The following is a 15,665-nucleotide window of genomic DNA, read 5'->3' as shown; positions in this document are numbered from 1 at the left end:
CTATCCTTCAAGAGAGTCCTCTGTATACTGCATACCTACTCTCTTACCAGGTCCTCACTTAGGCTTTATTGTTTACTTTTTGATTATAAAATAAACTATGATTATAAAAGTGTAATTGTGTCAAAATCTAAATATTCTTTAATTTTAAAAAGCACCATTTCAAAAAAGAAAGCATCATTTCATAAAATAATTTTGTATTTGATGTTGTACTTTTCTATTCTGTTTAACTGATGAGACAATTTTATTCTAATGCACTCAGTAAAAATTAGTGTGGCACTGTAATGTGTTAATATCTGAGTGCATGACCTGCTCATTTTTGCTTTCTTAAATTATGGGCTCATTCATTCTTAACCCAGAAAAAAAAAAAAGGAAAAAAAATTGTATCATCACTCTGTCAAGTTCCCAAACCACCCCCCCCCCAGAATTTTTATACAGATTGTCTGAATATTATAAAAACTGATAGGGTCAACAGTTTTTCCTACCTGGGATCATGATATCATTTACCAAAAAGTAAAACTTACTCCTCAGTGAAGTAATATAATTTTCTATCTTAGATTCTCTACATTTGTATCAGGATTATTTCTAACATAATAAAAAAATAAAATTAAGTTAAGTAGTGAAATAAAGCCAACAAATTATTTTTATTGTTTATTTTGTGAACAGGATCTCTTTTCCATTATTCTATTTTTTTTACATTATGTAAATCTAGTAACTTCTATATCTTTATTTTAAAATCAATAACCTTACTGAAGTATCTTATTAGTTCCAATGAATTTTCTGTTGTCTCCTAAAACTTTGTGAATACACTACATGTTAAGGTCTAATATCTGTGGTAAATACTTGAAATTTATTGTATTTAATCTTTATTTTAGAAACTTTGGAAATAATATATATATGGTCTGAGTTCAATATATGTATATTTTTTGACTAACTGAAAAAATAAAAGAAAGAAGAGAGATGCCTGTGAAAACTGGAAAGAATTATCTGTGTATAAAGTTTTATAATTATCCTTCCTTTATATCATCCATCTCCATACCTTTAACAATCATTTGCTCCTGGTTTTCTTTTCTAGCAGGCAGACAGTCATCTCCTGCCAAAAATTCATGTCAATATATCCAAAAGCAAGCTCATCATCCTTCTCCACAGCTGTTAAGTAACCAATTTTTCTCCTATGAATTTCTGTTACATTGTATTTTACCACTTAAAGGGTTTCAGTACATTCTGCATTCTTCATCTCCTCTAAGGGAAAATATAATTCTTAAAAGCAGATACTAATTATTTATAAATGTTTTTAGCTCACAACACATGTAGGCTCTCACTGAACATGGGATGAACTCAACTGAATTCCACCTTCTCACATGTGGGCTGTATCCTGGCCCAGGGGCAGTGAGAGCTGTCATCCCGGGCTGTTGATGACATGCGTCCTTCCCACTCATTCGGTTGCCATGACTATGGCACAGTGAGCCATCCTTCTACTACTTCCCTCATTGGGACACACCCCTAGAAATAGTAGGTTCAGAATGTGGGTCATTCACGGGACAAGCAGAGGTGCCACCCAGTGGGGCTGATGCGAGGAAGACCGGGATCCCGGATGGGATGAGAAGGCAGTGGAGTCTGCTTGCCACTGATTGAAAATGAAGAAATTGAGAGCAGTTCTTCACCCAAACACAGCATCGAGGCAATCCACATCTACACTGCCTATGACATTTTCCTCTTTAATAATAAAGATAATCCTGCAAATGATAAACTGTCCCTAAAGTAGCCTGTGGTGTAGGAAAGTTACAGTGTTCAAGGTTTCTACCTGCATGGGATCAGGTCCTCTTTAACACAGTTGTTAGTTCCTTTAAAGACCAGTAAACTAGGTGCTACCAAGATGTCGGATTCCTAGTAACAGTCACATCAGGTAGTTTAACTTACTATCAAAAGCCTCAAGAGAGGTCAATCAATGTATATTATCTTGGTGACCCTTCATCCCAAAACATTTTTTCAGTGAAAACACACACCCTTCTGGGTATATCACCCAGATGCTTACGTCAAATTCATTCAGAGCCGCAGCCAGCTCCCCGATGCCCGTGTGGCCTTTGGCTTCGTCGGTGGGCGAGGTAGCTTGAGCAGCATTGGAGATGCCGGCAATGGCCTCCTGCACTTGTTTGAACACGTAATCTCGGTTGGCTCTGGTGGCGGCAACATCTGGGTGGCGGAGAAAGGCTTGGGAGGCTGTGTACAGCATTGTGGCGTTCTTCTTTAGAGCCCCTCGGGCGGCTGCCATCTCATCCCGACAATGAGGGTCCTTCAGCTCCTGTGTGTGCAAACCACAAACCCATCACTTCCATGAAACTTGCCATGGAAGTGTCTGTAATAGAGCTTAAAGTCACAGATATCTAGGACCACTGGATTTTAGAAACCATCTCCTCTCTCTTCTCTCTAGCTGCCAAGACTTTGCACATACTGTTCTTTCTATGTGAAATATCTGAACATCCCTCTTCCACCCTATCCTTTCCCCTGATGGGGCCCATCCTTTGAGAACCTACTGTCCATACAACTCTTTAAGCTACATCCCCTTCTATCTGCTCCCACAAGACCCTCTTCTCTCCTATCATTAACACTCATCAATGCTTTATTGTATTTCCTTATTTAAGTATATGTCTTTCTCTTAAACTGTATGTCTAATGAGAGCAGAGAGCCCTAGCTATCTTGCTCAGTGGTTCTTTAGGCAACAGCACAGTATCTGGCCCATGAAATGCATTTAATAAATATTGCTGCAAGAATGTAAAAACTGAGCCACCAACAAGGTAAGTGGCTTGAATGGATCAGAGTTAGTTACCAGCAGATGGAAAACCCAAACTTCAGTTTTCTGATACTGTGCCTGACTCCACATTCAATTACAATCACAAACATGGGAAATAGAACTCCTCTGATTTTGCTTAGTGCATCACTGCCACTTCATTATCATTTTCAGCATAGGGTTCATTTTTTTTTAAAACTACCTTTGATGGCAGATCACTCATTTGAGTTTAGGGAATAATAAAAAAAGTAGATCAGAGATGATTTGCTTTCTTAGTTTTGGATGTCAAAATAGTAGCACTGGAGAGTCTCTTTATTTTCAGCTTTAAAGGGTATTGTTAAGAAAATGTTCACAGCATTTTTGGAAATGTTAAAGGCAGTACTGTTCTCTGAGAACCATGTAGGACTGCCAGCTGAGTACCTCTGGGAGAAAATTTCTCTAGCTTCAAAATCTATCATTAGAGGGTATTTGAACCACTGGGGTTCTATTCCTATTTGTTCACTTGGTACATGATAGATGGATGACCTGGAAACAGTGAATTACATCTCTCTTCCATGGGTCAAAATAATTTTGAGACAAGCACATTATATTTGATATCTAAGATTGTCAAGACAAACTGACATTAAGTAGTAAATAACTAACTGAGCCATCTAACCCCCTTTGCTTAAGCACTAACAGATCTATGCCAGCCAAGACAATTTCTAAATTGGGATGACTTCTTTTTAGCCCTAAAGATCAGCACAGATAAATGGGGAACCAACATGTGAGGGTATCCTCTACACTGGTCAATAATCTCGGTGGTGCAGGTAGAAGTTTCCTCCCTACTAGTCAGGAAGGGTCTTATTAACCTCCAGAACACCTGGTCCAGAAATCTTAGATTCCATTCTGGTATATATCTATACTAAAAAAAAATCTAAATATGAAAGTGAGAAATAGGGGGTGGGAAATTCTTTCCATAAAGATATTTTTAGAAACATTTTAATCACATGAAAACAACCTGTAAACAATGTAAATGCTGATTTATGAAGAATTGGTTAAGTAGACTATTGAAGTTTTTTCATTTGATGGACTCTTTATGTGGATATTAAAAGAAGTTTCTATAAAAATAATAAAATGGGTAATATTTATAAGATAAATAAAGAACATTTTATGCCTGTTTGTATGCATGGTATGATTGTAAATATGTTACAATATGAAGATAAACAACTGAAAAGCAATATACCAAAATATTAGTATGATGCTTCTGTGGCTGGTAGAGTGTTATACAATTTTTTTTCTTCTTTTAATTCTACTTTTTTTCCTAAATTTTCTTGAAAGAGTGTGATATAGCAATTAGTTAAAACAAGGTTAATGAGATAAAAATAAATTATATTTATGAGCATTCTCAGATGAATATCTCATATATTACTGTGGATTTTAATACCAGCTACATGCTGATGACTTGTTTCCATCTCCAACCCACATCTCTCTCCTTTTGACATTTCTACATGGATTTTACAATCATCTCAAAATCATTGCATCTAAGTATGAAATCTTGATCTCGAACCCTCACTGGTCCCTTTCCAGTCTTCACCCATAGTAAATTCCTCACCATCTACCCATTTGCTCAAACAGAACCTCAGATGTGAACTGGTTGCTGGCACTCCCTAAACTCCCACAGCCAATTGCACAGCAGGTTCTGAGTGTTCTATTTTCAAAATAAACGTGGACTTCCTATGCTTTTCTCCACCGGTACTGCTGCTAAGCTATTTGAGACCACCACTGAGGCAGAAAAGACACAGCCGGGCCCCAGGACAGCCTCCTCATGTACAGGCATTAGTCAGAAGGCAAAGCTACCTCCTTGTTTTGCCCTTACTGAGGCCATGATGGACGGAGGAATAGCATCTAAAACAGAAACTTTGTAGCATCTGAGCAAGAAACTCTGACCATGAAAAACCATGGAGCATGTGCAATAAAAATGCACAGGTTGCTGATGACCCTATAGGACCTTCCACGTGTGGCACTCAACTAGTAAGGGACAATTTAAGGGAAAATAGCTCCTAGAGCGCATGTAGGGTGGCTTCAGGAGACAAACGCACAGGACCAGAAGCTGATGCAACCTGGTGCAATCCAGGCCACACCTCAACCTTCTGCTCAAAGAATATTCCCCCCTAATCAAAAAGACCCCCACCTATTCAAAGTGCTAAAAATAAGACAAAAAGGGGATCAACAACCCTGGGTGGCACCCCTCACTCCAGAGGACGCTGACGCTCCACTCTGAGTGTGTAACTTTTGCTTCTGTCCTGAATAAACTGTGTCTTTGTTCTCTTTGTGCCTCAGACTCAATGTGTGTATTTATTTTTTCCTCTGTGTTTTGTGTTCCTCACCAAATTCTTTCAGACAAATTGAACGAGAGCCTGAACTTTTGATAAAGATTTTCCAGAATCACCAGCATCGTTCACCTAGATGACTTCAGCCCCCTCCCAACTACAACTAGTCTCTCCTCTTCCATGCTACCCCCTCTTTGCAACGTACCTAGAATAACATTAAACTCTAAATCTGAGACTTTGATACGAAACTCTGAACTATTCAACTACTACCCATTCACTTACAATAAAATCCAAACACTTTGCAAGACTCTGAGTGTCCTGGCACCCACCGTTCTCCCCAGCCTTCCCGTTGTTTCACTGAAATCAAGATTCAATGTTTTTTTTTTTTTTTTCCAGTTGTTTAAACAAGCTAAGTGGCTTTGGGGCCTCAAACCTGTGCTTCAGAGTAACTTCGGTCCTAACCACATTACATTGTGGGCTACCACACAAGATTCCACTTGAACAAAGGATTCTGCTGATAACAAAATACTTAAAAATAATCGCCTGAACTAAAATCATGACTGTGTGCCCACCACAAAGGACACTGGAAGCTCTTTAGGGGAAGGGACTAGATCTTGGTCAAGTTTGTAATACGGGTGTCACTTCAGTCTGGCACAGATGAACACTCAACAAATGTTCACTAGAATTCTCCTGTTGGTCACAGAGAACCTTAGAAAAAGTCACTAGGAAGTGCCCAAAATGTCAAAGAATCCTGAGAATAGTCAAGAAGATGGGTGAATAGGATTTTAAATAACCTCTCCACATTTAAAGATGTTTTTTCTAAGGAGAAAGAAAAAGACACACTCATTGGAAACAAAATCCTAATGGTACCTACTGAACAAATAGAGCTGGCTAAATGGAGAGTGTCATCTTCAGACAAAAGGGAGGCAAAGAAAACCCCAGGTCAACCACCTTCATCAAAGTGACTCACTACCTGTGCTCTCCCTCCCCTGTCCATTCCCTTCTCTCTCTCTCTCTTTCTCTCTCTCTCTCTCTGCCTTTTCTCTATTTTTCTTTGTGCTTACTTAATCTCTTTGATAAAAGTTTCACTGGACATACTACACAGTTGGGGTGTGTATATGCATGGTGCTGTCCACAGGGCTGGGAGATAAGAAGTGAGGGTTAAGCACAGTGCCCAGGGAGTGGCCACAGCATCACATCACAGTTTGATATTCTTTATATTTCAATCGGGAGCTTTTCCAAGTGTGAACAAAAGATTAGAGTGTGGTCAGACACAGAGAATAGGCTTGTGGTCGTGAAGGGGGAGGGTGGGGGGGAGTGACGGAGTTTGGGGTTAGCAGATGCAAACAATTACACATGGACTGCATAGAAACAGGGTCTTGCTGTATAGCACAGGGAACTATGTTCAATATCCTGAGATAAACCATGATGGAAGAGAATATTAAAAAATGTATATATCAATATATGTATAACTGAATCACTTTGCTGTACAGCCAAAATTAACACAACATTGTAAATCAACTATACTTCCATAAAAAAATACATATAAAAGTCAAAAGAGAGAAAGGTTAGAGTGTGGTAGGGCTGGCGTGGTTTTTCCCACCAGTGAAGCAGGTGGCCTGTGACCTACTGTAAGTACGCAGGGGCCTGAGAGTACCCAGGGAGTACCAGCGCTGTATGGTAGGGCCAGAACGGGCCCGAGTAGGAAGATGCCTTTGTGATCACAGGTTCCTAAGGCATCTGATGATCTGATAGCCAGCAGATGCAGCTGATTCACTGTCCAGGCCTACAAAACTACAAGGTTACTTAAACCCACTTTCTCCCCTATATTTCCAAAATCTTTCCCACCTGTTGTCTTCTTGCAGCTACATAGTTAAGTTTCACCATCTCTTTTCCAAATTCTTTAAAGCGATTTGCAAGGTCTTGCTCATTTGTAGCATTTTTGACAGCTTCCAAGGCCTCCTCCACCTGAAACGATAAAAAAAAAAAAAAATCCAATATATTTATAACTGGATAGTATTGCAATATTATTAAACATGCTAGAAATGCTAGTTTGTTAAAAAGAAAACATTTATGCATTAATATTTAAATAAAATAATGGGGAAAAGTACCCCAATAAGCATTTATAATCAGAATAAATATTTGTTCAACACTTATATATTTTGTATATAAAAGATAATAATTGCTGAACTCCTGAAGCATATAAAATACTACATTGATTGTATTTTGAGTTATGGTTTTGATAAGGGATATGGACTTGTAATTTCAAGTAGAAAAATAAAGGAAAATGTACTTAAGAAATATGGAATTGAAAAACAAACTTTAGAAATCTTCAGAGGAGGAAATGTTTTGCAAACAAAAACTGGAGGAACTCCTGGGCTGCAAAAAGTTTGCGATAGCTTAAATCTGCAACCAATCTTCTTGGAATCACCTCTAAATCTAGGACTAAAGGGATTGTAATTTTAAACTGAGTTTACACCTTGCCATCCAATAGAAGAGAAAATATTGAGCCTCAAGAAGTAAGTGAATTTGAAGTTTTGTTGCCATGTAAGGTGGCATCAACTAGGGTGAACAGAATAATGATCAGTGGAAATAGCCAAGAACATAATCGTGAGTGAATAAGGCACAAGACAGAACTATGTTTGCAAAATCAAGCATTCTTAGTTTTGAAGGGAGTCTGGCAGAGAGGCTGCAACTAGTACAGGCTTCTGAGAGTGGCAGTAGAAAAAGAGAAATAGTAGCTCTGAAAGAGTAATGAGAAATACAGAGAATGTATGGGTCTACTGCAGAATTCCAATTGGCTCTTGTAGTTTAGACCAAATCAAACGACAATATACAGACAGTTCATTGTTTGACAATGTAGAAATCCAAATTACCATTAAAATGGCTAGAAAAACTCATAGATTAACATAGTACTATAGAGATACACCTTTGTTTAACCTGACACAATCACAAAGGTGGCTAATCCAACTTCCTCACCAAGTTCCACTGAGTGCAGGAAGAGAATAGTGTCTATAAACCAGTGATCATGGATATCATCAAATCTTTTCCTCCACAGATATGACAGTACCATTAAATTTACTAAATAGGCTAACATTTCATTAAGGAAAGAGTTGCAGCAAGCAAGGGAAGTTATTTAGAATTATGGTGATGGGGGGTTCAATCTAGACTCCAGATAAAAGTAGGTTTCCATTCTCATCTTTTATGGAAGATAAAAGATCTTTCTTTCGTACCTATTTGCATTGTTCCTGAATGACTGTGAAGAGGAAAGGCTACATCTTGCTCTTGGAATGTCTGCAGGTGACAGGGACCTGGGAAGAGTGGAAGGACACAGACGGCAGGCTGTGTGATGGTTCTGAGAAGAAGAGTGGTGCTCATGGGGGAGGTGTGATAAGGGGAGGTTTGGGGGACTCTGTGTGCTGGATTGGGAAGTCACTTCCAACAAGCTGATAAAGGGGGCCCTTAGAGGCAGCTGCCATGTCCTTCCTTGTAATAAATGCCCTCCTGACCTTGGACCCTACAGATAGTTATTCTCCTCCCATGGGCAGCCTGGGCTGATGAACACCAACATGAGAACCCTCAGCTCTGGCAGGTCTTCCTGTCCTTAATACTGGAGCCTGAGTTCTGGGGATGGGGATAGCTGAAAAGTGTGAACTTCTAGACAGGATATTAAAATTTCCTCCCTATTTGGTGGATTTAGATATTATTTTCAGAGCTTGTCCCTTAAAACTCTTAAAATCTTGAGTCTTCTCAGAGTTTGTCTGAAATAGTCCTTACCCCCATTTCCAAAGCAAGCCTACTTGTCACTATTATTTAGTCGACAGCTCTGTCAAATTGTTTGAGACAGACTCTTTAAATCAATCTCTGGAGCTTCCCTTGTGGTCCAGTGGTTAAGACTCTCTGCTCCCAATGCAGCGGGCACAGGTTTGATCCCTGGTTGAGGAACTAAGATCCCACATGCTGCACAGCGTGGCCAAAAACAATAAATTAATTACATTAAATCAAATCAGTCTCCAATTTTCCTGACTGAAACTACAATTACTTATTTTGATGTAAAAAATGTAGTCTGGGAATTCATACTTCTTAAGTATGAATACTTTTTAAGCACCTCCTAGGAGCTAGGCAGGCATACAGGGATGGGGACAGCAGGAACAGAGGAGTCTGATTCACCTCCTGGACCATGTGATCCTGTTCTCCTGTCCACAGTTACTGCGCATACCAGTGTTATAAATCATTGTTATGATCATTTCCTTTTGGACAGACTGACCTCATTCCAGAGTCCTTCAGCTGATATCCAGTTGATTGGGTTTTAAGTGACACTAATGAAACTAATAAGTCATACAAAGCTCTCTTGTTAGGATCTGGATTTATAGCTAAATTTAAAAGATGTTATCTTGGAAATAGGAGTTGGCCAAGTAAATGAATGAATGAAGACAAGATTCTATATATAACTACTTTATTTGTTGAGCCATATACTCTGGTTTGACCATGGATATCTCAGCAACATCATACTTTATCTTTCTGCCTCCTAAAGATAAGCTGGGCTTCTTGATTCAATTTTCTGTTTCCTTGTTCAAAAGTGAAGAAAATGATTTCATCAGAAAGCAAGAATGATTAAATGCTAACATCATTTATTCATAAAGTGCCATGCTTTATAAAGTACAATAATACAGCTTGATACATTTCCAAAGTTACTTTCAGCTTGTGCAAGAAAAATGACAATAGCCAATGTCCCTGACTACTTATGATGTAGCAGACATTGGTCCAAATGTTTTACATATATCTAATTTAGTCCCCCAAAACAGCTCTTTGAAGCTGATAGTTTTCTTCTTTCTCCTTTACAGAGGAAAGACTGCAGCCAGAGGGGTGACACAGCCAGCCTGAGAGGTCTCACAGCAAGAGAGTGCAGGAACCAGAGCTCATACTTTTAACTTCCGGGCTGTGCTGCCTCAGTTTCCTAAAAAGGATGGTTTTGTAAAGCTGCTGGAGTCCAGTTTGGATCGTACTGATCAGCTGATAATGAAGATTCATTTTCACTGGCCTGGATCATTTTAATCATCTCTCATCTCTCAATCTGTCTCTTTGCTTGGGCTCACCCCTCTTCTAATTCCTTCTCCATATTGCTACCAAAATTATTTGGCTAAATCACAAAGCTGATTCTAATGCTTAGGACTACTCAGCAGTCCCCCATAATCTATACAGAGTCTAAACAAATGGGTAGAGTCCAAACTAATTCTCATGATAACGGAGACACTCCACACCCTGTATCTCTCTGACTCTGTGACTGCCCCTCCCAACCTCACCCTCTGCTCCAACAACAGAATCAATCAACCATATTACTGTGAAGCCCCAAGTCCCTCCCTCACTCTCATGCCTTTGTTATTTCCTCCCTCTGTGAAGCTCTCAGTAGGTGAAATCTCTTGTCCCACCTGGAACCATCTCCCTTCTTATGGCAAGAGCATCCCAGTTGGGAGCAGTGAACCACTCTCTCCCTAGGCTCGTTATCAAATCTAAATTTCATACTTTCTGCCTGCTCTGTGAACATGTAGCTCGGCCCTTTATGTCTTTTTTCTTTTTTTCTTTTTTTTTCTTAATATTGGCTATATTTCTTGTGTTGTGCAATATATTCTTTTTTTTTCTTTTATTTTTTTGAAGATGTTGGAGGTAGGAGTTTATTAATTTATTTATGTATGTTTGCTGTGTTGGGTCTTAGTTTCTGTGTGAGGGCTTTCTCTAGTTGTGGCAAGTGGGGGCCACTCTTCATCATGGTGCATGTGTCTCTCACTATCGCGGCCTCTCTTGTTGCGGAGCCCAGGCTCCAGACAGGCAGGCTCAGTAGTTGTGGCTCGCGGGCCTAGTTGCTCCATGGAATGTGGGATCTTCCCAGACCAGGGCTCGAACCCGTGTCCCCTGCATTGGCAGGCAGATTCTCAACCACTAAGCCACCAGGTAAGACCTACATCTTATTCCTATGTTAAGCTTTGTAGGGAGAGAGTGTTTGACAGGCAACAAAGGAGGAAGGGGTTTTGTTTCCTGGTCCTGGAGCACTCCCTGGGCAGGCTTGGCAGCAGAGATAGCTTCTCCAACACCAGGTGGCCCCCATGGGTGATTCTGTAGTGGAATACCTCTAGTGAGACATGTCTCCATGCATAGTTTTCCTGGACACCCTAAAGGGCAGAGTTCTAGCAAGTTCTGTTGGCTTGTGTGGCACTTCAGTGGCCTCTGTCATCCAGTGACCTAGGAACATCTGGATCTTGGCCCTGGTTTGGGGTGGGCTCTCCCTAGTGTGCTCTATCTCAGTCCTGGGGGGAGCGGCTGCTCCTTCCATCTGCCATTCCTAGATTCCCTAGAGCTCTCTTTACATCTTCCTAGACAATTCCTTGTTACTCTAATCTATTAGAGCTAATAATTCTTTATATTAAGCTTTCCCTGTTCAAATTACTGTGTAGTTTTGTTCTCATTACTGGACAGGACGATACCTCCCTCACTCTTTTGATGGGGCCAACCTCTTTCCAATACCTTCATCTCTTAGCCCCCAGTTTCAGGCTTGGGCTTGTGACTCAAGCCTGTTCAATCTGTGGTTGAACAATTAGTTCAGGAAAAGGCAAATCTCATTTAGTTCACTGAGTCCCAGTCCTAACACCTCCCTCACCCAACCACATCACCCATCTTCACATTATCCCAAATCACCCAACAATACAATTTGCTTGAACTGATCCCATCCTTGGCTTGGGGGGTGATGAGGGAAAGGAACAGTGCTGACCAAACTAAGAAATCAGCACATCCTACGCCCCCTCTAAATAATTAACTCAGAGATGTATACCTGATTTGGAGGCCAAAATGACTAACAAAATTGTAAAACTTTTATTTGAGCTGCCTGGGAAGAGAATTTCCTCTTTTTTGCTAACTATAGTCTAGAAGCATGTACTCTTGAGAATATTTTGCAGCTACCGTGAGATTGTGAGAAAAGGGCCTACAGAGAAGAGTGTCCTTAGTGAGGAAAATGAGAGAGAAACCTGGTCCTTGTCACATGTTTGTACCTTGATCAAGCTTTGCCTGAAGCTACCTGCCTCTGGACTTTTAGTTTGGTGAGCCAATATATTCCCTTTTGGAAAGGCCAACTTGAGTTGGGTTTCTGTTATTTAAAATGGAAAACATCCTAATTATTATGTTTTCCTTTCAGGTGAGACCATAACAATATGCACAATTTTCACAACATATACTGCACTCTTTCTTAATGTCTCCCCCACTACCAGCCTATAAAGTTGTGAAGGCAGGAGCTGAGTCTTATTTACCTTTGGAGTCATACATCTTGGCACAATGTCTTATACATAGTAGGCATCCAATCTCTTGAAAGGATAACTGAATAAATAAATAAATTCCAAATAAATCAGCAGAAGTTAATGCCATGACAGCTCTGATGAAAAACATGTGCTAAGGACCTGGGCAGTAACTTCTCCCTTTATAATCAGAGACAAGGATATTTTATACCTTGATTATGTGCAGCAGAAATTAACAAAATATTGTAAATCAACTATACTTCAATATTTTTTTTTTTTAAAAAAGAGCCACATCAGAGTTGCAGGACAAAACAGCAGACTGCTGGGAAATAATGTCACTGGGGACTCACTAAGACCATTCAATGCTAATGTCCCAAAAGCCACAGGCAATATTAAACTCACCCACCAACAATAGGGCAGCAGCATTAGATTTGTCCCCTGGTAGCCTCCAAGATAATCTGAATTTCCTGAGAAGTTGACTAAATGGCTGTGTTTTCTCATTTTGCTATTGACTTTCTAGAGAGAAATTCTGAGATAATCGGGAACATCATTATTCCAGGACTCAGCCTGAGTACAGAAAAAAGTATTGTTTCCTCTGACACACACATGGCTAGGTGAGTTTGTGTGTAATGACATCACCAACGCTAAGAATTGGACAATATACTCTGATTGCATTCATTCAGAGTTTAGGGAAAATAAATATCACTCTTCTTGATCACTGATTGAAATGCAGGAGTCCTTTCAAAGCATGAAGTGTCACATCTCCATCTAATACACTGATAATGTCAACTGATTGCAGGATACACCAGGCGTCTATAGGGAATCACTCACCAGCAACTTCAACAATACAAGTGATTATAATTCAGTCGTTTTTAATGATGTCTGATGTGCAAATGATTCCTTTAGCTTCGCTCAGGAACAACAAATTCCCACTTTGGCGATAACTCGGCTTTGAACTATATGCCACTCACTGTTCCATCACTATCTTCCTGAATTCAAAATAACTACAGTAGCAAAAACCTTCAGCGGTCATATGAATCCTTAATATATTCAAAAGAGAGCTCAACATTAAAACACACACACAAATACTTGCAAAATAGAGCAAGTAGCTTAATACGAGCAGCTAGAATATCTATGTGTTATGTGAAAAGATGGACTCCTCAGCAGGCATATAAACTTAAATTTGCAAATGTAATTTTAAGGTAGCAGAATGCAAAAACCTACACTCTGCCAAATCACACAACCTCTGCAGAATTCCCAGCTCTTTACTCATTTTCAGAGGGTGAATGAGTTTTGCTCAGGATTACTCAATTTGCCAACAATGACCTAGAGGGTGCAGGGCACAAAATGAAGATGGGTATTTTAGGAGAATAAATTGACTCTCCTTCATCTGTTCAGTGAATTATTTATGGAAAAACATGAAAATAAGTTTCTGATAAGAAGGCAATCCCCTCCATATTCCTGTAAGTTACTCAGAAATGAGAAAAATCAATCTCTGGAAAGGATGGCAATAGAGTTTTGGCATATGGCCTAAAAGATGAAAAGTAAAATATTATCGGAAACGCTTAAAGGTAAAATACCTTTGCAGTGGTTAACACGGCAGGAAGCTACAGGACTCCTTATACTGTGTTAATCAATGTTCCGACCCCAAATCAAGTCACTGCTTTATTATTGTTAGAAAGTACCTGCCACTCTTTTTCTCCTCTATGTTCTATCATCCATTTGGTAAAGAAACTCATTTTTATTTTGAAGAAGTCTTGATAAAAGTATAGATGATAATTTCTAACCTGCTCCATCAAAATACATAAAGATATTTCCTTCATTTTGAGTTAAAAACAAGTAAGTAGATGCTGGCAGACAACACTTGTTTATGAGAGGATGTGTTTCTTTAGAAAAGAACAAAAATGCTAAGCAGAATTATGTACCATGTTCATTGGCAAAGAATTGTTGACACATTGTCTTTTTTAGGGGATTGGAACAATAGTCCCATCGTTTGAAACCCCGATTGACCTGAACCCAAGTAGGACACATGCCACCTGAGTAATTCAGCGCTAGCACCAGAAGCTGAAGTTCCCCACTTTCTCCAAAAGAGGGCAGCATTCCACCACCGCTGTACCCTGCAGAGGTTGCACTTTCAGTAGAACAAATGTGTTATTCAGTCTACAATCATTTTTAATTTTACTACTGACAGTCTGACAGGACTACTTAATATTGCTGGGTTGACCTTTCCATATATTGTGCTAAATCCTTTTTTTTTTTTTAAACCTCTCTTAATCTGCTGTGTCCGGAAGAGGATATAATTGGCACCACATGAAGACAGGCTGCAGTGTGATATTATCAGCCGACAGCACTGGTCAAAACAGGTGGGTAGAGGCAGGATTGTAGGCAGCAACTGGTGCCATACATCACACTACAGGCCCCGATTGCACGAGCACCCTCCACGTGTGGGCCATTCGGGGAGAATATTTAGCCTTCATCACTCCTCAAGAGGGGCTTGAAATGGCCTTCCACGGCACAGAGAACATATAAGATGTAAAGTCAATTTCCTTAGGTTCAGTCCTATTCTCCTGGTAAAGGAAGACTGTCCATCTGGGGAAAGATCTTTCTTAAAATGTTGCCTTTGAAGACTAAGCAGGTTGGAAGAGAAAGGTGGTAAAACTTTTTCTCCAACACACTTGAGAACAAAGTCATCTGTAGCCTAAAAGATGCACAGAATTCAGGCAGGGCTGCATAAATAACAGCCAGCACTGTAGTTCCGGGATCTGACAATGGTGACATAGCCGCCATTTACCAAACACTTACTTTGCACCAGACTCCGTGATGAATGCTTCATAAGGAATTCCCCCAGTTTAAACCTCCCCACAGCTCTGAGGGCTGCACAATCATTAGGCCCCTACTAACAGATGAGGTGTGAGACCTAAGTAAGTTTCATTTATTATTATTATTTTAAATGTATTTGTTTATTTATTTATTTTTGGCTGTGTTGGGTTTTCGTTTCGGTGCGAGTGCTTTCTCCAGTTGCGGCGAGAGGGGGCCACTCTTCATCGCAGTGCACGGGCCTCTCACTGTCGCGGCCTCTTGTTGCAGAGCACAGGCTCCAGACACACAGGCTCAGTAGTTGTGGCTCGCGGGCCCAGTTACTCCACCACGGCATGTGGGATCCTCCCAGACCAGAGCTCGAACCTGTGTCCCCTACATTGGCAGGCAGACTCTCAACCACTGCACCACCAAGGAAGCCCTATTATTTTTTATACATATATTTTATTGAAGTATAGTTGATTTACAATGTTG

At 40.0% G+C, this 15,665-nt stretch overlaps 1 protein-coding gene across 3 annotated transcripts in view; it reads right to left on the bottom strand.

Moving 5' to 3' along the window:
• Nucleotides 1–15,665, bottom strand: part of CTNNA2 (catenin alpha 2) — a gene marked incomplete at its 5' end in the record, with an annotated part of 1,039,969 nt that overhangs the window by 796,558 nt on the left and 227,746 nt on the right. For all 3 annotated transcript variants that reach the window (XM_082642275.1, XM_082642276.1, XM_082642277.1), the window contains 2 exons: nucleotides 2,033–2,299; nucleotides 6,943–7,062. In XM_082642275.1, the coding sequence (XP_082498401.1) occupies nucleotides 2,033–2,299; nucleotides 6,943–7,062 (387 nt within the window). The remainder of the gene's footprint in view (nucleotides 1–2,032; nucleotides 2,300–6,942; nucleotides 7,063–15,665) is intronic.

This window comes from Mesoplodon mirus, assembly GCF_964341445.2.
Source record: "Mesoplodon mirus genome assembly, chromosome: 14".
NCBI classification, from domain to species: domain Eukaryota; kingdom Metazoa; phylum Chordata; class Mammalia; order Artiodactyla; family Ziphiidae; genus Mesoplodon; species Mesoplodon mirus.
The sequence above is the reverse complement of the archived record's forward strand: the minus strand, read 5'-3'. Positions and strand labels throughout refer to the sequence as shown.